Here is a 26828-nt window from a genome sequence, read left to right on the forward strand (position 1 = left end):
TGGGGGCGCTCAAGGGCTTGCCTGCTCTTGGGACAGCCCGCACGTGCACAACGCGTGCTGCGGCGCCGCAGTCCACCACCCTGGCGCCGTCGGCAGGCAGGCTGGAGCCGCCGGCCTTACGTCCATCGATACCGTCCGCAGAGCGGAGTGTGCGTTTTCGACGCACAGCCCCACTCTTGTCCTGGAACGGTCTGCCACCGGCCATCAGTGGCTCTCCAACACGCACTGCATTGGTCAGCAAACTCCATCGCACTGAGTCAGCAACTCTATCGACAGTCCACCGATGTGTGTTATGGGAAGAAAACATCTCCAACATGATCATGCGTAGTTTCATCCCTCTCTGTTTACGCAAGCACGTATGCGAAGCACATAAATCATGACCCAGTGTAAGTGATCGCATGTAACCAACCTTGGACGGACTGTTTCGGCGCAGCACCCACGACCTGGTCACTCACCGCGGCACCTCCGGTGTGTTTGGGGCGCTCAGGGGCTCGCGTGCTCCAGGGACAACTCGCACGTGCACAACGCCGGCTGCGGCGCCACAGTCCACCACCCTGGCGCCGTCGGCAGGCAGGCTGGAGCCGCCGGCCTTACGTCCATCGATACTGTCCGCAGAGCGAAGTGTGCGTTTTCGACGCGCAGCCTCGTTCTTGTCCTGGAACGGCCTGCCACCGGCCATCAGTAGCTCTCCAACACGCACTGCACTGGTCAACAGACCCCATCGTAATGAGTAGGACTTTATCGCGCTTTGCTACTTCAGTATGCTCCCAAGCACTCTCGTCAGTGTTGTGTTTTTCGTGAAGCGTTTTAATTTAGTGATGTACCGTGTCCTGGAACTGCTGAAATAACTTGCGATGTTACAATACAGGACGCCAAGAACCATAAAATGTACATGCATTTGTACTTAAAACTTCTTACGCTGTTAAATTTAGTTAGCAAAAAGACATTCATCACTCACCTCGATTTTTTATCCTGGAAGTTGTTCCACGGGAACAGCGTCGGCACCTCATTCTCGTCACCATTGGGAAAGTGGCAGGAGCAGATTCTTGAGTCACATGATGGTTGACCGTCAACGCCACCCTTCCTGAAATTGACGACAGATGTGCAGTGATGATTATGCTTATAAAAGATGGTGCATCAAATGCCTCAAAAATAAACACTATTTTCTCGCAAAAGTTTTGATACTATTTCTGACTTGGCCATGAGCTCACAGACTTCAGTTCTGGGTTTTTGACATACCTTTAGACCAAACGGGAAGTTGCTTACGTTCCACTGGTTAATATTTCCTCAGGTCCAGGCACAGACTAATATAAATTGTCACACAATCAACAGCACTTTGAGAGCGACCTTAACCGGGTGCAACACCTGACATTTAATGTGATGTTCATGTATACTGGAGGTGCGAAACTAAGCGGTCAAAAAGCATGTTCAAATGTTTGTAATAAAATAGTACCCACTGAAAGGCGGGTCGGCTTCCAAGTGGAAAATATTTCAGCCGGCACGTGATTCGACCTTGCCGCGGGTGTTTACACCTGCCTGAAAGCTCGGGTCGAGGGTTAGTAACGCTTAATTCGAACCACTCTGCCCATGCAAAAAGGGTAACTGCCGTCATGATCTATTGCAAGGCTTATGTCATCGCGTATAACCCTGACCAGCTGTCCTGCACTAAGAGGCAGTCAAATCATTCATAAATTATGCCGGAAAAGTTGGTATATCATCTGTTTTGCTAGATATATGGATCATTGTAAGTAGACGTAGATGAAACTACCACATTTTTGAAACACACCCCTTAAACCGCCTTGCATTTTATCTTCCTTACACGATTTCACGGCGCCTGTGTGTCGGGGAGGGGTTAATGGTAAAAATGCGTGGCGTTATTTATGGCGCGCCTGTAAGAAATGTAACAGATTAGCAGAACGGCTTCTGGCAGACATGTGCTTTATTCTCAAATGGGCGTCAAGCCGCATCTTGCTGTATCTAGATTGATTCAAGCCGATCCTCCGTGTGGAAACGGATGATCCATTTTGATTGGAAAGTTCGTGGGGAATGTTAGCGTGAACGCGGCATCATGACAACATCGTGTGCTTCGAATCTTCTTATATTTTGTGTCTAACTCTATATTGTCTATTCCCGACGTTCATTGTTTTTTTTTTTGTTTCAAAAAGCATATGCAAATGCACCGAAACGGAAAACTTGAATACACCTCGGTCCCGTCGTGGGAGGAATAAATTTAACCAGTGCTTGAACGAAGCTGGATTGTTAGCACAATCTTGACAACATAGAAAAGCGCACATGTGATGCAGAAAGCCAGCTACATACTTATATTTGTAGCTTTCTGTAGCTTACAAGCTTAAGTTTCTCCCATTTGATGTTCCGTGACCAGAACCAAGGCCATCAAATTAAAAAGCATGAGTCGCTGGACCGTATTGCCCATGAGCGACCGAACACTCGAGGCTTCGTGACGGGAAATTTCCGAGCATTTCATTCCTCCAAGCGGCGGACAGTAATTCAGTCATTTGGTGACCCGTGAACTGCGTCGTCTACTACCAAAGCAAAAAGGGCGAGTGGATAGACAAAGCTGAGTCGAATGATGAAGGTTGCGTGAAAATTGACCGAGCAGTTTCGCAGCATGGAACTGTGCGCAACCTTCAAAACAATGTTTAGGTCTTTTGGTGACCCAAGACCTCCGCCAAGGTCACCAAATTATCAAGTGAATTACTACACAAAATATCAAATTCACTGACAACTATTTGTACCTGCGTTTTTCACCTGACGATAGATGGAAAGGCTATCTCGCCTTCAAGACACATCAAATTTATCGGCGTAATTGTAGACTTGACGCGTTTGTGGGAGAAACATGCCACCAGAGGCGTGCAAATATGCAAAGGAATTCTAATCTCGCTGTGCCGCCTCAACCATTACTTTACATCTGATGTTCTCCAAAATATTTTCGCAGCTTACGTTTCTCCACGTATATCTTACTATCTTTGCGTATGGGATGGCGCGACAAGTGACAAATGCAGGGGATTTAAAAAGTTAAAAATGTTGCCGCCAGGACTGTCTCTAACAGAAAACACAGCCAGCCAGCCAGCAATGTAGGCTGGTCTGGGCCGATGACTTGGTGAATAAAAAGTAAGTGCTGAAAGTGTTCAAGGCCCGAAGATGCAAAGTACCCCCCCTCCCCCCTCGCCATCCAATCTTTTTTGAAGCCACGCCCCTCTCTTTCAATGAGACAGACTCCTTCCTCCATGTTAATGTCTCTCCACCAGCCCAGGTGCCGATTGGAAACCACCAAGTGTGTTTTTCCTAATCGTGCCACGGCGACTTGGAGCCGCCTGTCTCTGACCGCCACTAAGTCTTCATCTGACCTTTGAAGGATTAAAAATTCGCATTTCATAAAGCTTATGTTTAGGTCATGCGCCTTAGTTTTAAGCCAACGCTTGTGTGATTGCATGCCATCTGTATGTACGTACATGATCTTTTTCCGTTCACCGTTACCACTTCGTACGTAGCTTGCAGTTTCTAGTTTTATCGTATCGTATTTATCGCACCGTATCTTGTCATATCGTATTCTTTTATTGTCATATTTTATAGGCCAGTTTGCCACATCGTATTTCACAGCATTTTTCGTAGAGTCTCCTCTTATCGTATTTCTTTTGTAATCTGTTGCCTTGCGTTCCATTGCCTTCTTGTCGACCATCGTCAAAAGTTGTCATATCTTATGTCATTGTCATAGGACCGCGACTAACACCATGGGCCCTCTGGCATTCAGGGTCCCATCCCTGTCCCTGTTCAGCAGATGATCCGACTCCAAACCCCTTGCCGACACAGGACCCTCTACGAGGCATTGTGGGCCCCTGGCCAACACAGGGGCACCATGTTGTTGCAGGGACCCCGGCCAACATAACTAACAGTCCACAGCTTCATTCCTTCCAGGTAAATGTCAGTGTTGGTCTCAGCATTGACCATTAGGCACCGGCACCAGACCCGGCTTAGACCATTTCATGGTCTGGGTGAATGTCAATGCAGTAGATTTCACTTCACTGCATGGCCAAATCTCACACTGGGGCCTTTTGAATGGCATGTGAGGGCCAATACTGCTGAAGATGACTTACAGCCATCCTTTTGGTCCCTACAAACCCTCAAATCACACACCTAGTTGTTTAGACTTGTGAAGCCATTTGCTTCTTGTTTTTTTCTTGTTTGACACCATCTGCTTCTTGTTTAGCTAACCAGGATGTTTGGAGTCTGGCACACAGTCTATGAATGCCCAGTTAACCTATTTTAGTCACTGAAAATCAGCATACCATAGACAGATCCAATACATTCCAGAAAAGATGCAAGATGTGGTACTATAATTTCTTCCTAAGCAGCCTTTGCAGTTCATATGGTTTCCTCATTCCTTCATTTGCCAGTTTTTAAACTTTGATTGACCTAATAGTAACAGTGACAGGCGTAAGTACCATTGCATTTCATGTGTTCTAATGTTCTATATACATTCTTCTCAACATACCATGTAACTAGACCTATGTGGTGGGCTCTGGTTGGAGGCTGGACAAGGTCTAGGATCAATGCGGTGTGGATTGAGTTGTGATATGATTAATTTTCTTGAAAAAGCAATGAGGCAGCATTAAGACAAGCATGTCAATGAAAATGACTAAGAAACAACATTACATGGATGAAAATCAGAACAAATTCTGTAAAACAATCACGACATAAGTATAAACCTTGGAACATCCATACATGAGGCTCAGCCAGGACACAATGAGCTAAATTTTTGACTATTTGGTAACTTTTTGGAGACGGCATTCCTGACAAATACTTTGGCAACAACTTTTTGACACTTGGGCTCGATAGGTTTTGTTACTAGTGATGACTGCATCACACCTTGCTAACAAACACCACCTGTACTTGTGAATTTTCACCATGTGCCCTGAAAATGTTGCTGGGATGTCACTTCCACGTTGCATATAATTGGCATTCTCTGTATTTTCATCCAAGCTTGTGTTTCCAGATCACAATAGTAAAAATGGTCAAAAACAGTCAAACTTTAATGCAAGGCCAAGGAGCCCAAACTTTTTGTATACCACTGGGAATGACAGCCGAGCTGCTGAGAACTTGCCAATCAGACTTACCCACAAATTGATCTCACCCACTTGCAGTGTGACTTGGTGTCCTCAGGGAAAGCAAAAAAAGAGCACTCATCTGTTGTGCTGCTGTGATTACATTCTTGTACAAAGCAGCAGGCCATGATAGATACTTAGAAGTATTTATCCCAGCTGAAACATTAACCACAGGATTTATATTAAATGTGAATACACTTGACTCTGCAGTATTCATCACTTATTTCACCAAAAGCTTGGGCAATACTCAAGGATAGCAGAATTCAACAATCAAAGGCATAGTGATGGCCCAGTAACATCAATCATATAAATAAGAATGTACTAATAGTCTTATTCCTCGAAGAATAATTACGAGAATGGAGAAATTTCGGTCAGGGTGTACTTTCCTACCTGATGTTACAAAAGGGCACTGTACATCAATCGTTGTTTTTAAGGCAGAACATATCATAATTAATCGCAAAACACGGTCAAGGTGTACTTTCCTACCTACCGTTAGAAAAAATCATTTTACACCATTCGTCGTGTTTAAGGCATGACATATCGTAAATAATCTCAAAACAGGTAGAATCATGCTCCTACCTTCGAATTTCAATAACTTCGATGGCGGGCCCCCGAGCGCCGCGCGCACCGCACCGCCTGGACTCCCCAGCGCCATTTCCGCGTTGCCGTTGCGTAAATACAATATTTCTGCGTACCAAGAACTGTACAAAATGTACGGGACCAAAGTAAACCATTCGTCATGTTTAAGGCAGGGCGTATCGTAAATAATCACAAAACAGGTAGATTAATGATCTTAGCTTCAATTTTTTTATAATTACGATGGCGAGCTCCCGAGCGCCGCACACACACAGCACCCGCGACACCGGCGCCATTACTGCTCGGGTCACATTACTGCGAACCATAAAAATGTACCGGGACAAGGTAGCAAGAATCCATGAAATTTGGTCCTCGACGCCAACGGGACCATGGGTTGCGGGGGGATTGGGTGGGGAATGTAAAGCAAAATGAGAACATGGCAGCTAAATAAAAGCTCACTATATGGCACCTATATATGGCATGGAACATGGATGCCAATGAGATGCTGGGTTGAAGGGGATATAGGGTGGGGAGGTTAGGTTAGGTTAGGTTAGGTTAGGTTAGGTTAGGTTAGGTTAGGTTAGGTTAGGTTAGGTTAGGTTAGGTTAGGTTAGGTTAGGTTAGGTTAGGCTAGGCTAGGCTAGGCTAGGTTAGGTTAGGTTAGGTTAGGTTAGGTTAGGTTAGGTTAGGTTAGGTTATAGGTTAGGTTAGGTTAGGTTAGGTTAGGTTAGGTTAGGTTAGGTTAGGTTAGGTTTGGCTAGTTTAGGATATGTTCTGGACTATTTTGGCCTGCGTGTTTCATAAATGTACCTAAACTCGATAAGAAGCGGTTTTGGTTGCTTTATTTTTGTTACCTTGGTCCCGTGCATGTTTTATGGTTCTTGATAAGCAAAAATATTGTGCTTTCGCAACAACGCAGAAACGGCGCTTGGAAGTCGAGGCAGTGCGGTGCGGGGCGTGCGGCGCTCGGGAGCTCGCTATCGCATTTATGAAAATTCGAGGGTAGGAGCATGATTCTATCTGTTTTGAAATTATTTACGGTATGTTCCGCCTTAAACACGACGAATGGTTTACCTTGGTCCCGTACATTTTGTACAGTTCTTGGTACGCAGAAATATTGTATTTACGCAACGGCAACGCAGAAACGGCGCTGGGGAGTCCAGGCGGTGCGGTGCGCGCGGCGCTCGGGAGCCCGCCATCGAAGTTATTGAAATTCGAAGGTAGGGGCATGATTCTACCTGTTTTGAGATTATTTACGATATGTGCCACCTTGAACACGACGAATGGTGTGCAATGATTTTTTCTAACGGTAGGTAGGAAAGTACACCTACACCCAAAACACGTCATCTACACTCTTGCCTTAGAACTTAACTAATTACGATACCGAACATCCGACCGCCGCGCACACAAGGCAGCCGCGACACCGGCGCCATTACTGCGCGCGGTTACATTACTGCGCATGAAGCAGCATCAAGAACTATAAAAATGTACGGGGCTAAGATAATGAGAGTCCGTGGAATTTGAGCGACAATAACGAGGCTCTCCACATTGCATCTAAAGCATATTTTCCCCGAGCTGAACCATACCCCTGCCACATTCATTCCAGGCATAATATTGGGCGTAAGCTTAGTAATACCCTCATCGGGGTATTTGAGCAGAATGTCGTTTTAACAAATCCATGTGATCAAAATGCTGGTTTGGCTCATATGACCGATGTCCATTTACTCTCTCAACATCTCGGGACATGCATGGCCAAATGGATAAGTGTTAAGGGTCAGAAGGGAATAAAGTTTTCAAAGTGGTGCAAGAAATGCTAACTTGACTGCATTAGTAGAGGAATTGTGAGGAATAAATTATCTACCAACCACACTGGGAGTATAAAAAGTGTCATTTCCGCGGCATCCGGTCGGCAGCCTTTCGGCATCTGTCACATCGTTGAGACGTTACGTGATTTGCTTATGCGCCAGAAGGCCTGAGTGGGCCGAGCTCATGACCGCCAAGAATCATACACAATCAATAAATCCTACGAGCATCTGCTTAAGCGGCCGGTGACGAAATCAGCTTGCATCAACGCAAAATCAGGCGCGATCAGTTTTTCAACCAAGCACCGAGGCCGTTATGCACCAAAATTAGAGAGTCACTGACAATCCCACCTTCGGTAGGGAGAAAGCGACATTAGCGACCTCTCAAATCTAAGATCCCAGTTTACCATAATGAAAAACTATTCTTTATAGTTGCAAGCTTTCCTAAAACAAAGAAATGTAAATCTTGCATTGGAAAAATAGATCGGAGAACGTTACGCGAGCCTCACGACATCGTCCTGTTTCATAAAGAGCGATGGGAGTTTCCAAAAGTTGTTGGAGATGTGGTGGTAAAAGTAGCAACTGTTAAAAAGATGACTGGGATGTGTTATCATATTACGAAGACATTTGTTGCGTCGCGTTTTCCCGATCTCATAGGTAAATGTGATTTTATACGAGATGACGCGGATGTGCTTCCAGTACTAACAGGCGTGCGTAAGGCATACATCCTGGAAACGCTGGGAGTCAGAGTTTGACTGTGTGTGTGTGTGTGTGTGTATCTTTTGGTGTTTTCTGTACCTGTACGTGCGTGTATGTTGCCAGCGTATGTGGTGCATACACGACTGATGTATACACGGCGCATTTTGACGCCGATTCAAGAGGAAGAGGAAGATGAAGATCTGAGCTCACCAAGTTCAGTACTGCTGGTAAAATCGCATGCGCTCTATCTTCTGGTAAAAGTTTCAAGTAGATCGGTTGGGCTGCTTCCGAGTTTGAACTTGGCTACAGTGTCCTGGAGTGGTTTATGCGGTATTTGAAGGTGAACATGGTGACCTGAGGTCACCAGTCCCAGGACGGCCGGTGAAATTGCATGCGCTCTATCTTCTGGTTAAAGTTTCAAGCAGATGGGTTGGATGGTTTGCGAGTTTAGACTTGGCTGTAATCCACCACAGTGGTTTAGGCAGTTTTTGAAGATGAAGATGGTGACCTGAGGTCACCAGTTGCAGGACGGCTGATAAAATCGTATGCGCTCTATCTTTTAGTAAAGGTTTCAAGCAGACCGGTTGAATAGCTTCCGAGTTTTGACTTGGCTGCAAATCATCAAAGTGGTTTAGGTGGTTTTTGACGGTAAAGATGGTGACCTAGAGTCACCAGTTTCAGAACGGCAAATGGAACCGCATACTAGCCTCCATTGGCGCTGGCTTGAAGAAATCTGGCCACTAGCTCCGTAGTTTGAATTATGCTGCATGGATGGCGGTGAAGAAGCGTTGTCCGGACAAGGCCGGTGTGCACGATTGTTGCTGAGGGCCTATATTGGCCGGGCCCCTGGAACGAGGTGGCTCTGTGCATCCAGGCACAGAGTGCCTAACAGGGGGAGCTTGTGATGGTAAGGGGGTTTTAGTCGATGAGAGGCACATTTTGCTGAAGAGGAACAGGATGGGACGCTGAAAGTCAGCGAGTCACTTGCATTGATCGAGTTCCTCTTGCCTGGCATAGCATGGAAATATGAGAAATGACAATGCAAGTCCATAATGAGACTTTAACAGAGGCCCTTCAGAGCCCCTGGACCGCACCTCGTTTGAGCCGGGAACCCGATGATCCTAGCTGAGGCTCGTACTGCGATCAATGTATGTGCTTGGGTGGCGTGTTTGATTGTCATAATTATCCTTAAAACCTTACTGACTCCATACTTTTTTATCAGAGCTCACGCGAAACAGAAGTATGTGCTCCAGAGGTGACCTTGCTACGTAATTCCAATTATGCGGCAGATTTTATGGAAAATCTGTATGCGTTGCAATACTTGGCACGGTCCCTCTGTCTTTTGACCTCGCCCCTCTCCCCCCCCCCCCCCCCCTGATATTGAACGGCTGCTGCCACCGGCTGCAGACCATCGAAGTCAAAAGTCAAATATCAAGCGCATATACACGCGGCCAAGATCGAGAATGCAGATGTCCACCACACACCGCCACCAATCCTGCGTGATGAGCTCTGATTGGGTCCCCCCCCCCTGCCTCCAGTGTTTGATTATCCTGGATGTGCCCCTGTGAACGCGTACATAACGAGTTGAGCCCATTTACCGACACGAATGGGTTGGGATCACCAGGAGCTGACACGATTTAAGCTGCCGAGGCAGCACAAGCCGCTGCTTAAGCACAAGTTTTTGCTTTTAATTCATTTTGGTGATTGTTTACTCCCTTCCACCTGTAATCGCAGGATCAAGCGCTGATGTCTGATCGGTTCGCTATACCAGATTTTAACTGGCGTCATGGGTATGACTCGTTCTTTTGGTGATAAACTGGCCGTTTCATCTTGTTGAATCAGTTAGGATCTTTTTTGGGAACAGCGAGCCGCAGTTTTTACCAGGCTCGAATGATGTGATATTTCATATCACCAATCAATTATCGGATGATTAAAGCTTTTGAAGCGCAAGGGCACAAGAGGATCGGCAATATTCACGAGCCGGCCGGCAATTGCATGTGATCCCGGATCGAGACGGACTGGTTCGGTCAGTGTGTTGCTGCGACAGACCCTTAACCTCAGAACTCTTCTTCTAGGGACTTGCTTTCTGTTCTGTGTATAGCTTGTCGCGGAGATACTAGTCTCAGATGAAAATGATAACAAAAATGTCGGAAAAGGCGTTACTGGTTTGGTCAACAGGAACCTTGAGCTCCACTGTGCATGTCGTGCGTAGCCGTGCCATCATGTGATTACGACGATTATGACTGTCCCAAATACGCCAAAAATTGAAGATGTATTGTTGAGAATTGAATATTGAAACTTAGCCATGCCATTGAAGATCAGCCCAGGACAAGTGCAAGCAACATTTAAGTTGATACAGTTGTCTTGACGATGGTCGTTTTATAATAAGGAAGAGACAAGGTGAACGTAAGCATTCGTTCATCGCCGAGGCAGAACATGATTTGGTGTCAGTGGTGAAGACGGTAACGCGCCGACACCAAAAATTTAAAGGTCTTGTGTTCAAAGCGGGCTTATCTGGAATTGTTCTGTTTGTTCCGTAAGACACATGTTGAAGGGCTTGCTTTCAGTTGATGCATGCTATCTGTGTAATCAGTGTTATCTATCAGTGCTGCCGGTGCTGGCTTCCTATCAGTGTAATACAACATTCTGGACATACACCAAGTTGTCACATGACATTACGCTACATCTCATGACATGACAAGCACGTCCATAAACTGATACCCCTGACAACATGAGATTCTTTCACTATGATAAATGACAAGATAAGCGCCACCGTGATGACGACCGAAAGAGAGAGAGAGAGAGAGAGAGAGAGAGAGAGAGAGAGAGAGAGGGAGAGAGAGAGAGAGGAGAGAGAGAGGGAGAGAGAGAGAGAGAGGAGAGAGAGAGAGAGAGAGAGAGAGAGAGAGAGATAGAGAGAGAGAGAGGAGAGAGAGAGAGAGAGAGAGAGAGAGAGAGAGAGAGAGAGAGAGAAGAGAGAGAGAGAGAGAGAGAGACGGGGGGGGGGGGAGAGCACGGTCGATGTGCACACTACACTTTATTAGCTCGGTTGTGAATATTGAAAATCTTTCTTCATGCATTACAACACGATGCATGTCAAGAAAGCTACTCGCATTTGGCACAATGTCGTCAGGATTTAGGGCTAGCAGAACATTGGTCCCGAAAACATGTTTCGGGCATGACCTAGCCGACACTTGAGTCAACGTGTAATGTGAGGGAAGGTTCACCTCAAAGACACGTTCCTCTACGACAGCCGCCGCCCTGCTGACCGTGGTAGGCGGCAAACACTCGAGGCACGGCAGTTCTTGTGGCTGCCCTGCTGATTAGGGTCCGTGTTGATGTACAAGTACCACGCTGTTTGTACGTCTGCAATCGCCATATTTTGCTCGATATAAAGGACAGTAAATTTCTCAACCGACTTCAACCCACGCTATGTTGTTCGCCTGCGGACTGTCAGGCACGCGACTAGAGGCGCAGTGTCTGCTTCTGCTTTCGGGATGGACGATATGCCCCTCCCCTGCAAAATAGAGCATAATCAATTCAGTCCTTGTGTCGGTGGTTTTTCGCCATCTTAGATGTGATCGACGTGGCAGTGGCTATAAAGGAAGATGGAGCTAGGAACAGAGTCAGAGACATTCGTTTCCAAACATCATCCCTAACGCGGTGTATTTCTGGAGCGGCAGCCCTCGGGGCCAGGCTCGCAGGATGTGGTCGCTTCAGCTGATGGTGGTGTCAGCCGTATACGCGCAGGGGCTTCTCTTCCAAAGTAGCTGTTCCCAGAGACAGCCGGCTTCCCGTGGGAAGGGTCTTGGAAGGGAGGGTCTGACTCCGCTGGGTCGACCTCAAGAGCTCCTGTCCCCAGAGCAGCTGCTACCAGATGCGCCCATCTTCAGCTTGACTTCCTCTGATCGGCCAGATGGATTTCGAGCTTTGGGATCGGCTGTTGAGGCGGTTCGGCTGGGAGGCCGTTCGGCGAGAGGCGTCATCAGGCGCGGCTGTTCTCGGTCACTTCGGAGATGAAGGCGGGCGAGAGGCGCCATCAGGCGCGGCTGTTTTCGGTCACTTCGGAGATGAAGGCGGACGAGAGGCGCCATCAGGCGCGGCTGTTCTCGGTCACTTCGGAGATGAAGGCGGACGAGAGGCGCCATCAGGCGCGGCTGTTCTCGGTCACTTCGGAGATGAAGGCGGGGTTGATGCGGAGCGCGGCGGCCGACAGCCGCATGCGGCGCTGCCTGTCCGCCGTGCTGTCACGGCGCATCCCAGGCGGCCACCGGCCGGCCACCCGCATGGCCTTGCTCCGTTTGCCCCCGAAGACCGTCACGTCATCCTTGTTGTTGACAGCGAACGCCCTGCCGACGGGCCTGTGTCACGAGAAAGGCCACGAGAAAGGCCTGAAAAAGGCCACTTAACGAGAAAGGCCTGAAGACACCTCGAAGTTCTCAAGGGCCCTGCGATCTGTTGGCTAAAACCAAATGTCTGAACAGTGCGTGCGGCGCCGTTCCGCGAGAATAACGAACCGCAACACACGACTCTCGGAGAAGGGCAGCACGAGGCAGAAATGCAGCGCTAGCGGCTCGTGACCAACGGGAAGGCAATCAGGTGCCGCTTCACACACCGCTCAGCTTCACAGCGAACCCGAATACTCACGAGAGTCTAGAGAAAGGCACTCCGAGCACCATGATGTGGTTTCCGTTGTACCAAAAGCGCCAGATACCATGGTGGTCACCACGGCTGTCCATGTCCCAGAGGTTGAGGCACTGTTGGCACAGAATGCTCGGTTTAAGTGCTTCCTTTATGTGCTTCAGTGCACACCCTACAGCTCACTGCGCACTTGATGTGCCGCAGCGTGCACGGCAAGTGAACGGGTGGCTTCGTACGTCCCTGCTATCTTTCATATATATATATATATATATATATATATATATATATATATATATATATATATATATATATATATATATTCATATATTCATATATTCATATATTTATATATATATATAACATAATGTAACTATATATATATATTCATATATTTATATATATACATATATATATATATATATATATATATATTCATATATTTATATATACATATATATACATATATATATATATATATATATATATATATATTCATATATTTATATATATATATAACATAATGCAACTATATATATATATATATATATATATATATATATATATATATATTTATATATTTATATATACATATATATATATATACATATATATATATATATATATATATATATATATACATATATATCAAGCTTCCTTATTTCGCATGGTTCACCCGTTCGATGGGGTCAAGGGGGGCCAAGTCGGGCTCCTGCCATAATCAACGAAACTCTATGTGTTTTCGAGAAGGCACCTTGATTCAAGTGGGAGCATGTGGTCACTGATGTTCATGAAGTAACGTCAGACCACCTGCAATCGCTGCTACGGCCTTGATCTTTGGTGACCACGAGGCTACAGTTTTCCTGCACGATAACATTTGTGTACCAGGGTCAGCACCATGAATAACATTTTCAAGATCTGAGCTAACGTCACCAGAGCGTTAGAAATTCGGACGCTTATGCCTGTCATTTTGTGTCATAATGTGACTATCGCGCAGATTAGTTCGCCAACAAGCTCGCAGCACGTGCTGTGGCGATAATGACGTCCAAAAATTTTGACGCGTTTGCCCAGTGCTCGTGCGCAACACACGGCTACAGATGATGTTCATTATGTTAGCTGTCGCTGCTCGTCACCATTAAGATCACCGTATGCTGAGGAACGAACCGAAAATTAATTGAAAAAACGCGGAGAACCGAATGTCTATATTCTGATTGACGATATCACGCCTTCAAGTGCGTACTTGTACCTTGGTGACCCTCGAGCATACAAAATTGAAACCTGCACGCTGGTCGGGAAAATTAGGTTCATTTTGTGCAAACGTCCGTACGATCTTCGGAGTCCCTTGCTTTAAGATGTACGTCGACTGCATCAATCCGTTAGCTAGATCAAGCTCACAATGTCGTTGAACAAAATTATGTGCCTGCCGTGCCGCTGCTTTTAACAGGTTTCGGAATCTCAACGGCAGACGTATCGTGCTATACCGCAGTTCAAATATAAACTCATACCTACTTCATTCGTCTGTGTGTACTTCATGCGTATGCACGGCTTTACACGCACCGGTTGTTAGCCCTGCCTCAGTGGACACATTTTCTTGTCGCAAATTATGCACAAATTTCGTGCGAAGAAAAACGTGGCAAAAAGTCGAATGGATGAAAACTGAAAACATGCCAAGCTTGGAGTCTTTCACGCCTTAGTTGTTCACCATGATATTCAGACCCGTTTTCATTCTGCACGAAGTCTGCCTTTCTGACGACGCCACGTCTCGGACACTAAAAGGATTAATGACACGAGACTGTACTCACCGTGGCAACTTTCAACCAGGGCTCCGTGTCCTCTGGGCCATACATCCTCAGGAACATCAGGTATGTCTGGTTCTGGAAGAAATCACGACACACGCGTGACACCCGCAGGGGCGGGAACGGCGCCAGTGCATACTGTGCCTACTTTACACCTTAAGCTAGTCTGGACACGTCCGGTCCAGACCACCGGCGTCGTGCGTGAAAAGGTGTTCACGCATTACGCATTGTAATGCGTGAACAATATAAAACTAACGTGCACCAAATCGATCACAGCGTGATCACCTTTTCGTCGACGTGACCCATATCATGTGATGACATAAATGTCACGGTGATCGACAGGGGCGCTTGTTACCTTTTCTGATAATGTTTGAAGTACATCGGTGCCGGTTTTGCACTCGCTTTGATGGGGGGGGGGGGGGGCTGTAGGGTGATGCGACCACCTTAAGATTTGCTGAAAATGTCTCTCTGGCTTGTGCAATGACGTAAACATTTTCTGTAGCCTGTGGTGCATCGTGTTTTGCGCCACACCAATGTCGCGGACCACACGTGGTGAGCCGACATGGTTACATAACGGATCGTATATCATAAATAGAGGGTCTAAACGCAAAAAAAACTACACGGCAATGTACGCGAAATCGGGCAAAGAATGTGCCTGTTCAGGTTTTGTTTCGCACATATGAGCGTGACCTAAGCATATGAGTGTGCAACGCCGAAAAATTTCATTTTCGCGGAAATTGGCATTGACCTGATATATATTTCGGGATCTTGTTGAGCAAGCCCCGCTGATGTTTTCTGTTAACCGACATCTTTTTAGTTCGGAAAAGGCAGGGGTCGCATCGACCGTTACTAGTCTGCGTAATGAAAACCGGCGAATCCAGGAGAGCGTTAAGCGTGTTGTCAAGAATGCGGACTGTTCCGCATGCATGTCTTGCCTTCGTATCGGAAGGGATGATGCGCTTGCAGGAGGTTGAGTTGGTGTGAGCGTCGCCATCCAGTTTGGTGCCGGTGGTTACCAGCTCGTGCAGTAGCTTCTCGTATTCATGGAAGACCATCCTTTAGGAAAGAGCGAATGCCAGCATTCATGTAATCACAGTTGAGCTACATCACCGTGTGTACCTAGCTCAAAAGCTAAATGCTGTATGAAACGAGAATAGTGATGTCGGGATGCATTTTTTGATCGAATAAACGCTTGTAATAAAAAAACATGCGATGATGTGTAATTTGAGATAGACACTCTAGAGCACATATTCCCACTATGAACCATATGCCGATCCAACCTGAGAAAGAAACGTGCTACAGCATTGAGAGTTAGAGATTCCTATGGCTTATATGGAATTAAAACTCATTGATGCTGGTGAATGAACTCGACTGTACTTTACCGGTACTCTTGAGCGGTCGGGTTAAAAGGCGCCTTTATGAGAACACAATAGCTGATTGGTGAAGGCACCTTCTGCGCTCATAATGAGTGATTTGGGTGACTGCAGCAGCCCGATTCCCAGCTGACGACAGCCAGCTCATTTTCAAAGTCGACAGAGTTTTAGCAGCGCGTGCAGCCACCTGGTGAACATCGTCTTGTTTGGCTGGGCCTTTACCACACCTGTCAACGTCTTTGAGCTTCACGTCCGGAATCGTGTTCAGAGCGTGGTCGTAGAAAAACGCGAACTGCATGCCGGAATTGACGTGGTTTCCCACGAAGCCGAAGTGGTAGGTCCTCGACACGTCAGGAATGATGCAGTCGCGCCCTCTCCGGATACTGCCCAGCCTCAGCAAGACGTCCCAGTCGAACGTCTGCAACATGCAGGTGACACGGCTCTGGTGGTTCTCTGCGGTGCTGTAGCAGCGTTCGGAAGAGGTGCACCGGACCATCATAGAGTGGAGGCATTCGCCAGGCGAGAATATGCTCTTAAAAAATGAGGAGTGGAATGCTAACGCGCACGTCTTTATTTGAAGTCCATGAGAGAGAGGGAGGGAGAGAAAGAGAAAGAGAGAAAAAAGAATGAGAGAGAGCGATATATATATATATATATATATATATATATATTGCGTGACATATATACAAATATATACAAATATTACATATTGCGTGACTGATTGGCATTTATTGCAAACAAATCACATTCTGTGTCCATTCCATTCGCACGGATATAAGTACACTCCTGTGCTACATGATGAATGCCGATAATCTTGTACAGCACATAACGTAAGCAGCATGATAGAAGCGCGCGCATCTCACCTCCCAGTCTTCAGGCCATATCGGAATGACTTCATTGAAGAAAAAGCTTCGCTTCAGCATCCATCCTAGTCCGGGTAGAGTACCAATCCTGAAGCAGCAGAACGCAATGCAGTTTAAAGTCATGCGACGCGCGCTGGTGCCATGTCGGTAGGCAAAATAAAACATCCAGCGCTATCAAAGATGACGCACGGTCCACGACAGGCAGTGCGTAAAGCTCTCGAGATTCACGTGGCTTGGACCATGCATCAACTCAGCATCCTCGCCGCCTCAACAGTGTGGAACAGAATCCGGAGCCGTGTTGGTTTACGTTCTCGTCGACCTCTTGACACTCCGGCTGAGGTCACAGAGGTGGCAGCACGATCTTGTCTCTCACCGGTATAGCATGGCTGGATCTCCCACCGTGTGCTGGTACCCATGATCATTCCAGGCGGATATGCAGTACAAGCTGACGTCCTTGTCAAGTAGATGGTGCGTTTGTTGGAAGTAGCTGGAAGTATGGGACATGGCGTCACCCAGCGCGCCACATTGCCGGGCCACGAAAGCCCAAAGGCGGCATACGGACGAATGGCTCGACGACGAAACCGCCGTAACTCTTGCGTGCTATCGCAATACCACACAGTAAAGTGGTAATACGTGTTGGTAACGCACAATGATAGCCGTCATTGGCGGAGCGAATGCTCGCTTTGCGTGCATAGCAACACCAAAATCCATGTGCCGGTCACGGACCTGAGAAAATCTGGTGCCACCTCCAGATCTTCTTCCAAGAGGACGAGTTTTTCAGCATCCGGGAACATGTTGAATGCTTGCTCTATTGTATATCTGGAAAGCGGGATCACGTTTCTGCTGCAGGATGTTGCGGGCTTGTCGCAATGCCAACACTCCATGTCAAAGAAACCAGGTGGTCGCTCCCTCCCAAGCATTTTCTTCCAAGTTTTCCTGGTACATACAATATCGCAATCGCTTTACGCCCATCGTATATGCATTGCTTGAGAAACGAAACAAATCAACTACCTGACACTGGTCACCCAGCGATTCGCCTTCTCATGCGTAACGCTCCATAGCAAACCTGTCATGCATATTGTCATTAGCCTACGGAAGATGTGCATTTATTTTCGTACAAAGCGCCCGTCTCCACCGGTGCCCAGGCCCGACCACAGAAGCCACTATACGAGGTCGGGCCCAAAGAACTCGTCCCCGCCGGTGCTTAGACCCGACCCCAGAGGTCACTACACCAGATCGGGCGCGGAACACCCGGGCCCAACGATGCCCAGCCCGGCTCCAGAGGTCACTACACGAGCTCGGGCGCGGAACGCCCGTCTCCGCCGGCGTCCAGACCCGACCCTAGAGGTCATTACACGAGATCGGCCCGGAGCACTCGGCCCACTGACGCCCATACCCGACTCCACAGGTCTCCGCACAAGACTGAGCCGTGGCAGGATCGCCCCGCGCACGTGGTGGTCGTGCTTCCCGCGGCACACGCCGCACCTGTAGTTGAAGCCGATGCGCGTGCCGACGGCGCGGGAAGCGAGGCCGATCGGCTCGACCACGTGCCGGTGCAGCCGGATCCCGAGCAGCATCAGCAGTTGCCGCACCTCCGGGAAGTCGCCGTCCAGAAACACCACCAGCCGGGAGAGGTCCAGACCGCGCACCGGCAGCAGCGACGACAGGCACCTGCGGCGACAGGGAGGGCGCTGGTGTGGCACAAGACCGCCGCAGCGGCTGCTGAATGGAGCGTCGCGGCGTTGGAGACAGCAGTTGTTGCAGTGATGGTGGCTTAGAGCGCCGTGTGGGACATGGTAGCGCCGGGTGCCGGCATCGCTGCACAAGCCTGTAAGCCTCGTCCAGCAAGAGACGGCAGGGTTGGAGACAGCAGTGAGGGTATAGCTGTGCAGCTTAGCGGGGTCAGTGCCTTGCCGTCGTCTACCCATCGCGCGGCCTAGAGGGGAAGATGTGGCAAACGCTGGTAAAAATTATGTCACCGTTCTGCATTTTGCAGACTAGGTGTGTTCCAAACTTGGCATTCGTGTCTGGCTGCAAGAAGTGCACGATCCAGGCAGAAATAGTACGCACCTGAACAAATATTGAGGTCGGTTGCTTGCCATTATGACGACGGGGAATTTGAAGAACGTGCCGTCTTCGAACTGTAAACGTACGTCAGAGCTAGGTAAGCTATCAGTCAACACTATTTAGAGCGGGGGCAGTCAAATATTTTAAAAGTCAAGCCGATTAATGCAGGTTCTTGAACTACAGGAGCTGCAGCAACCCGCAATGAGTTTTGAGAGAATATGGGCAATGCTAACAGCTGAGTGGCAAGTCATCACATATTTAACATGCGCGGGCATTTTCAGAACATCCTCTGTTTTATCATCCATCGGGCAGTGGTTAAGTGAGGGACTGTTGCACAAAACAAACGGCTTCGCAGTTGCAACCTATGCAAAAGTGTGCCGAGGTGAACGCACTAGTGGCACAGGCAGGGAGGACAAGGGGAGTATGTGCCCCTGTGCCTTTCCCTTAGATCCTGAGAGGCCCAAAGGTCCCCTCAGAACCGACGATTAAGGGCCCGTTTGGGGCCTAAAGAGCCGGAAGGGCTTGCTGGAGGTCGTGTTAGGGTTCCTGGCCCTATGGGCAGAGACCTCAAACGCCAGCCAGAGTACCCTTTGCGCCGATTGAGGGCACTCTGAACCGACTAGGCCCTCAGGTGCCGGTCAGACACCACCAGTACCGCACAGAGGGCTCCGTGTCGGTCTGGACCGACTAGGCCCTCAGGTGTCGGTCAGACACCACCAGTACCGCACAGAGGGCTCCGTGTCGGTCTGGACCGACTAGGCCCTTAGGTGCCGGTCAGACACCACCAGTACCGCACAGAGGGCTCCGTGTCGGTCTGGGCCTGAGGGCCTATTTTCCAAGCAGGGACAAGGCCGGAACCCGTGATTTACAGCGGTCGGGGCCCCTGAGTGAATGAGGGGCACTTTGAGGCGACCAGAGGCCTGGGGTGCCTAACAGGGAGTTCTGTGTTGGCAAGGGGCCTCGAGTCAACCAGGAGCAGTGTTCGAGGGGGCCTGTAGGTCCGATGGACCCTTCGGGACCGACGATGAAGGGTCCATTTGGGAGTCTATTGGAAGGCTGAAGGGCCCGAAGCGCCCGAAGGGCTGCAGATCACGTTAAGGATCCCTGCCCGTGGGCCGTTACCTGAGATGCTAGTCAGAATGCCTGTTGCACCGAATGAGACCCCCGTGAGACAACGCGGACACTATTTCAGCCAGACACCGCCAGCATCGGACAGGCGGCCTCGCTTCGGACTGAGCTGTGGGGACCCATTTTGCGGGTTGGAATAAAGCCGAGGCCGGCGATGTACATTGGTCGGAGTCCCTGTAACAGTGGGGGCCTACTGTCGGCCAAGAGCCTACGGTGACCGACAGGGAGTCCCGCTCGTCGGCACGTGATCCGGATTCAACCGGAGGCCGTTTTCAGCCGGGCACGAAAGGAGCCTGGAGATGGATGCAATGGGTTCTCGGGGACCGGGGACTCAGGACCCAACTGGAACGCTGAGGGGCCCGAGGAGCTGGCTGCAGGTCATATTAAAAGCTCCCGCCCGTAGGCCCGTGACATCAAGCGTCAGTCCGATGGTCTTTTACACCAATAAAAGACACCTGGGACAATGCGGTTTACCAGAGACCACCAGCACCGAGCAGTCGGCTCTGGGTTGGGTGAGCCCAGGGGCCCATTTTACAGGCAGGGACGAGGCCAGGTCACGCGGTTTACATTGGTCGAGGCCCCTGCCATAATGAGGGCCACCTGTGTCAGTCAGCGGCCCACAGTGCCCTTCAGGGGGTAGTGCGTCGGCAAAGAGTCCCGTGTCGGCTAGAGGACGTTTGCTGAGCACGGACAGGTGCTGGACCCAGATTGTCAGAGGTCCTCTAGCGTTGGTCGGGTCCTCTGAAATGAAAGGTGATACGAAAGCTTTGGTGATCCCTGACTTTTGTTCTAGTTAAAAAAGTTAAAAATAAAAATAAAACGGCGAAAATCGTGCTTCCTCAAAATTAAGCAGGCGAAGAAGTGTATTTAGGGGCCTTTCACCACCAGGGACCCGTCGTCAGCCCTGTGCCCCCCCCCCCCCCCCTCTTACCGAGGCTCTGGCTGCGCCCCTGGCTGGCTGGCTGTGCCAGATGAGGGTTGCCTCGGCCGACTGAGTGGACGCATTCATCGGTCTGATCTGATGCGGATATCCGTCACATCTAATCAAACACATATCGTACGTGATGGAGCGTACCGGTTTGGGGGCATACTTGGTGGGCACCAGGTTATCGCAGTCACAAAGCCCGCGGTATCCGTCATGTTTCTGGCAGAATGCTGCCCTCTCGCTGTGTTCAGGCGTTTGGAGTTGGTCGCACACAGCCTCTGAAACAGAAAATACAGAGGGTAATGCACCCAAGTATGATGTGCTCTAAGAGAGTGTGTATCGAATGTATGATGATGCTATATAATGTACCAGAGAGACAGAAGGACCATAAAATTATGACATGCATGATGACGGCGTAAGAGAATTCCCAGGAGATAACTTTTCAAGAGTGCTGAATGCATGGCGAATGCATGAATGAGTGCAACTGTGGCAAGGATAAAATGTAGGAGCAGAAAAGTTGTGTGCAAGTTACATAAGTACCATGTCTACATAGAGTTTCCTGTTTGCTTATCAACATACCGGGGTCAAAATCTCACAATTCGAAATCAGAACCCCCATTAAAGAGCTCTGAGCTTTGCTATAGTTATAGATGCTCATGGGTGCTACGGCACAACAAACGCTATTTCAAAATTGACTTTCCTTTCAGTTTGCACCAACCTTTAAAGGTCTTCTTCGGTACCGACACAGTCAGTCGGAGCGTGTAGCCGGGGTGGGTCCAGTCCAGCGCGTCCAGGTTGACGTTGTAGCCCTCTGCCAACACGTCTCCGTCTTTGACAGCGACCATGGCGAACATGGAGCGCATCTGCAGGTCCGGCATGTAACTGGAGTTCAAGGCTCGAAACACATCCTCCGCCTTGGAATCCATGGAGAGAGCTGCTTCGCCCTGCGAAAATACGGCGGCAGATATTGCTGGAGTCCCAGGCTGTAACACGGACTACGCCTTGTACCTTTAAGAGAGCTGCCTCGGTCTGCGAAGTGAAGACGGCAGATACTGACTGGAGGCTGGAAGAAATGCTGTGAACCGTTTGAGGGAATAATTCCACGAGACCTGTGACGTCATTAGTGTTATGAAGTGTACCACCATGCTATTGTCTACACTGGCATCACCGGGGTATTGATCACCGCTAAGGCCCGAAATCAGTGCGAGAGGACAAACAGCCCCTGGCCGCGCTGGATTGATCCTTGGCAGCCTCGCCGCTTTTGCCACTATCGGCAACGAAGTAGAAGTTAGTGCGACACCCCCGTGAATTGGACAGTCGAGTCGTTAGATTAAAAGTGTAAAAAGTGGACGTGGCACCGAATCTGGTCTGCAAACGTTATGCAGGTCCTTTGTACCATCCGTTACAGCTGCCTGGTCAGGCTGCGTTAAACGTGGTTAAACTGCGCGCTTGCTGTCGCAGTCGGCAGTCGACAGAAAGAAATCCAAGGTGTGTCAAATGTCGGCAGAAATCCAAACTTATCGGCTAGGTAACGAAATACCCCGAACTGGACCTGCCAAAACTTCGTTTTGATGAGCTGACCTTTTGAGGAGACACTTCAGGAGACACTGGAGTGACATTGCACCCCCGGTTCGTTAATGCAAACGCGTGGCGATTACTATCGCCGGGCGTGCTCACCATTGTGCAGAAGGCGACGATCCGTCCCTTCTGCACGTTGTTGAGGAGTTCCTCCATGCCGTAGAAGGCGCCGTTCGGGTCATGACCCGTCGCGTGTACATCTGCCGTCCTCTCTCCCGAGGTCGGATGCACGACCACCGCGTACGTGCCTTCCATCGACATGTGGGTGCTGAAGTATGACGGGGGTGGCTTGGCATCCAGCTTGTCGCGGTACAGGACCTGCGGCACGGGCGACGAATCTGCTGATGACGTTCGGGTGATGGCAGGAGCCGCTGGTCCTTTGGACTGCAGGTGCACACGGTGGTGGCTCGTCCTTGGAAGGGCCCCACATATTTCTAGTTGATGGCACGTGCGTTTGTAATAACGCTACAAGGTTGCGTACCATGCCCTGACGTGTCCACCGAACGCGGTCTCAAATGTTAACGATTTATGTCGACCGCAAATGACCGCAGGCAGGAGTTTTTAGACTTTACCGGTGCAGATGACGAAAACGTCTAGTTTATCAAGTAATCAATTTCCAATCTGGTGTAACTATCAAACACGTCGAAATTCAGCGACAAATTAAGCTAAGAAGATATCTGGATAGTGGACAGCTATCGCAGTAATGCCAAGATGTGACGGATCGAGGACACCTTCGATAACGTGCACGAATGCAAGCATATCCTGTACATTGTTGCGTCATGACAAATGGACAAATACACTAAGTAAACCGGAGCGCATTTAGCACATACTCTCACTGGAAAATGCGGACGAGACCCGCCATGTAGTCAGGTAGATGCAGCAAACCTTGACCAGTGAACGATCCACTCACGGTCTTCCCGTTCACTTTCACCACGCAAGACCGGGGACGAGAGAGTACTTCGATGAAAAGTTCTTCTTTGACTGCGGCGCCGAGCGAGTCATCCGAAAAGAGATCTTTTTCTTCCACGAGACTACCAGCGACGTCTGTAACGGTGTATGATATTTGCAGCACACTGGTGTTTATGATACAAGTACGAATGGCGGCGATAAACGAATTCAGAACAGGACATGCCGCGCAGATTGAAAGCAGACATTCAACATAAATCAACATCAGCACAATGCGCGTCAGCCTTCTCCTCTCCTCCTCCTTCTTCTTCTCCTCCTCCTCCTCCTCCTCCTCCTCCTCCTCCTCCTCCTCCTCCTCCTCCTCCTCCTCCTCCTCCTCCTCCTCCTCCTCCTCCTCCTCCACCTCCTCCTCCTCCTGTTCACCATCCCACTATCATCATCATCACCACCGTCGTCGTTGTAGTCATTATCATCATCATCGTTAACATCATCGCTACTACCGCTATCATCGCCATCATTGTCATCATCATCAGCAGCAGCAGCGGCAGCAGCAGCGGCATCGCTATCATTATTACAATCATCATACTTAATCCATGCATACAGAACACTTAAAGTGTACGAACGTACTTTGAAGCCTGGGGTTTAACCGAAAGATTGCATACTGGTCACAACAGGTGCAATGTAAATTTGGTTGAGGGCGAAGGCCAGATTTGTGCAAAAGATGTGGCTAATGCGCTGTCTAATGTTATTCGTGTTTCGGTAACTTTATGTGATTGCCGTAGTTTTCTATCGCATAGAGGGATCGAGACAGACATCGGGGTTGAGAAGACACGGACAAGGGCCCAGCGAAGAGGTATATCAGCTACAAAAGTCTGCTGAGGGCCGCAGTTTAAAGTTTTCTGAACGACTGACGCTTTGAGATAAAACGCATCTTTGGTTTTACTCGGTAGAAGTGGTCCATGTTGAGAGAATTCAGGATACGTGTTGTTGTTTTTTTACATATTGTGCTACTCTTCCGGCTCACAATCAAAACATCCCTGTTTAGCGCGAAAGTCGGGGATCCAGCCCACCCCTGCGCCACTTCCCATGCCCAAGTGCATTAATCTACACCTTTAGTAGTGCAAATGCCCTTCTATTTTTGCCACATCCCTAGAGCTGAGTCATTATAATGAAGTCTAGGTTTTGTTGAGGCTGGAGTATTGCATACCTCACCTATGGCTTTAATCTTTCTACCCTGATAGGTCATCGACATATTATCTCGTTCTCGAGGGCCTGCACTGAAACAATGTGGATGATCAGTCAATAATGCCCAGTGCATTCGTGACTTATTTAGCGCAGCCAAGGTCCATGCATAACATCCATAACATTCAATATGCGCTGCAGGGTGTACTGACCTTGTTCAAGGGCGCCTGGCCCACTGGCCAAACTCAGGCCAAATGACATCCCGCAGTACAGCATTATCAGGATCAGGCTCAGCTCTGAAAGAAAGTGCATGGAGGTTAGTACCACCTTGCGCTTATAATAGCATTCTTAGCGCACACATCGCAGGGGGGGGGGGGGGTACCGCGAGCTTTCACCGACGACAAACGTCGGCGCAAGCCACGTGGCATTCTATTTGCTTTCTTTTATGTCATAGACCCTAGCTTGATGGGAACTGTTCTGACACACCACGTTCTTTGTTCAGCATTATGCAACACAATGTTCAACAGAACCGGACAGCCATTAACATACCTGGCTGCGTAGCCAGGACAGACTATCCCTTCGAAAATCTGGCACAGCTAAGTTGATTTCCAAGGAACACGTATCTACAGCACAGTTGCAACACTAGGTTTAATTTTTAGCAGACCTTTGGATAAGATTTTCGGATTTTGGAAATGTTTCTAGGTACAGGCAGTTTACGTGGGAGATATTTCCTGTCGCATTTCCGGTTCGTCTAAATCTTCAGAGACTCGTCCGCGTCATGTGGCCGATGGTGGGTCAGGCCTCAGCAATGTAAACATCGCACTATGCTGCACACTGCGTAGTGTGCTCGCCATTGAGTACATGCATCTATCATTAGGTACTTCGATGTAGCATGATATATCACAACTTACGGATCATATTCCCCATTTGCCTGGTTGCCACAAACCAAACAGCTACTTGTTCAGCGTCTGGTCACAATTCCTGTCAGTTCGTGCCACCGCTGCTAGCTTCTCTCAGTCCTTTTGACGGTGAGAGACCAATGCTCTCAGTTATCAGATACAAATGATAAGTAGCCACCGTCGTATCCTGTCATCCGACGTCGTATGGAAACGTGCACTGTTTCAACGCGGCTCAGCTATCACTTCACCCGACTGCACTCGTGGCTCAGCTGTCACTTCACCCGACTGCACTTTTGCTCATAGACGCTGTTTATCAATCGCAGAGGAGCACCGCGCAGTCGCAATGTTCCGCCTACACCCAACTACTGTCTTGCACTGCTTCACAGTTTTAATGTCATACGCTGCACAAAAGCAATTTTGCAATAGTGATGCTCACACTCACAAAATACGGCAGCATTGTGCCACTCGGTTTTCACTATTCCAGTACTCCGATATTTGTTGTCTACACTGTTGCACTATTGCACCATTGCACAGTTGAGTGTTGCACCATTGCACGCATGCACTGTTGCACAGACACCTTGCAGCGGACGTCCGACCGCTGCTCGGCCTGCCGACTGTGACTGCAGCGGCAGCGGGCTGCTCTCCGCGGAGGTCAGTGGCTCCTCCGGCCTGCCGCCGGCGCTGTGGACGGGGTGAGCCCGGGCGGAGCCGGTGGAGAGGCCGGCCACCATGCAGAGGTGCAGAGACGTCTGGCGGTCAGAGCATGAGACGGCCGACACAGCATGATCCGGTCAAGTGACGTCACGGGACACGGCATGATCCCGCTAAGTGACGTCACGGGACATGGCATGATCCCGCCAAGGGACGTCACAGGACACGGCATGACCCAGCCAAGTGACGTCACGGAACACGGTGTGTGCGCGGAGATGCACAGGTCGACAGACCTGGGGCTGGGCAATGACGGGTTTGGCTCCTGAAACCGAAATGTGCAGAGTTCGGGCAATTCAGCAGAGAAGGCCAAGTACTAATCATCTTTGTGTCACCCAGCCGGCAGGCACCTTATCAAGTGCTTCCGAGCGTTTGGTGACAGATAAGGCGAAATGTGAGGGATTTATCTTAGGGTTCTGGTCACTTTGTGGGTCTGCCTCATTAGCGTCATAAACCGTCAGCCCGCCTGCCGGGGTTGCAGGTTGGAAGTATTGCGTGAAGGGGTGATATCCATGTACTGAATAAAAGCTTTAACGCTTTAGGATTCAGCGATATTGTGCACCGTC

General features: G+C 49.0%; 1 protein-coding gene and 1 long non-coding RNA gene across 2 annotated transcripts; both read right to left on the reverse strand.

Annotated features, from left to right (window-relative positions):
• Positions 1–8: 8 nt before the first annotated feature.
• Positions 9–5744, reverse strand: LOC119102194 (uncharacterized). Its single transcript, XR_005094660.1, has 5 exons — positions 5703–5744; positions 5136–5279; positions 959–1084; positions 456–605; positions 9–191 (listed from the first exon to the last, which is right to left on the reverse strand). It is a non-coding gene; the product is annotated as an uncharacterized LOC119102194 (long non-coding RNA).
• Positions 5745–12347: 6603 nt separating this feature from the next.
• LOC119102457 (protein O-linked-mannose beta-1,2-N-acetylglucosaminyltransferase 1) lies at positions 12348–26704 on the reverse strand. The gene is made up of 17 exons (XM_037225828.1): positions 26687–26704; positions 26162–26303; positions 24868–24951; positions 23478–23611; positions 22667–22885; positions 21708–21933; positions 21141–21268; positions 18941–19011; positions 18356–18541; positions 17597–17689; positions 17244–17357; positions 16871–16958; positions 16235–16425; positions 15570–15690; positions 14641–14712; positions 12848–12957; positions 12348–12549 (listed from the first exon to the last, which is right to left on the reverse strand). The coding sequence occupies exons 1-17, from the start codon at positions 26702–26704 to the stop codon at positions 12348–12350; spliced, it is 2199 nt and encodes a 732-aa protein (XP_037081723.1).
• Positions 26705–26828: the final 124 nt, after the last annotated feature.

This window comes from Pollicipes pollicipes, unplaced genomic scaffold (genome assembly GCF_011947565.3).
Source record: "Pollicipes pollicipes isolate AB1234 unplaced genomic scaffold, Ppol_2.1 Scaffold_5724;HRSCAF=6776_pilon_pilon_pilon, whole genome shotgun sequence".
NCBI lineage: Eukaryota > Metazoa > Arthropoda > Thecostraca > Pollicipedomorpha > Pollicipedidae > Pollicipes > Pollicipes pollicipes.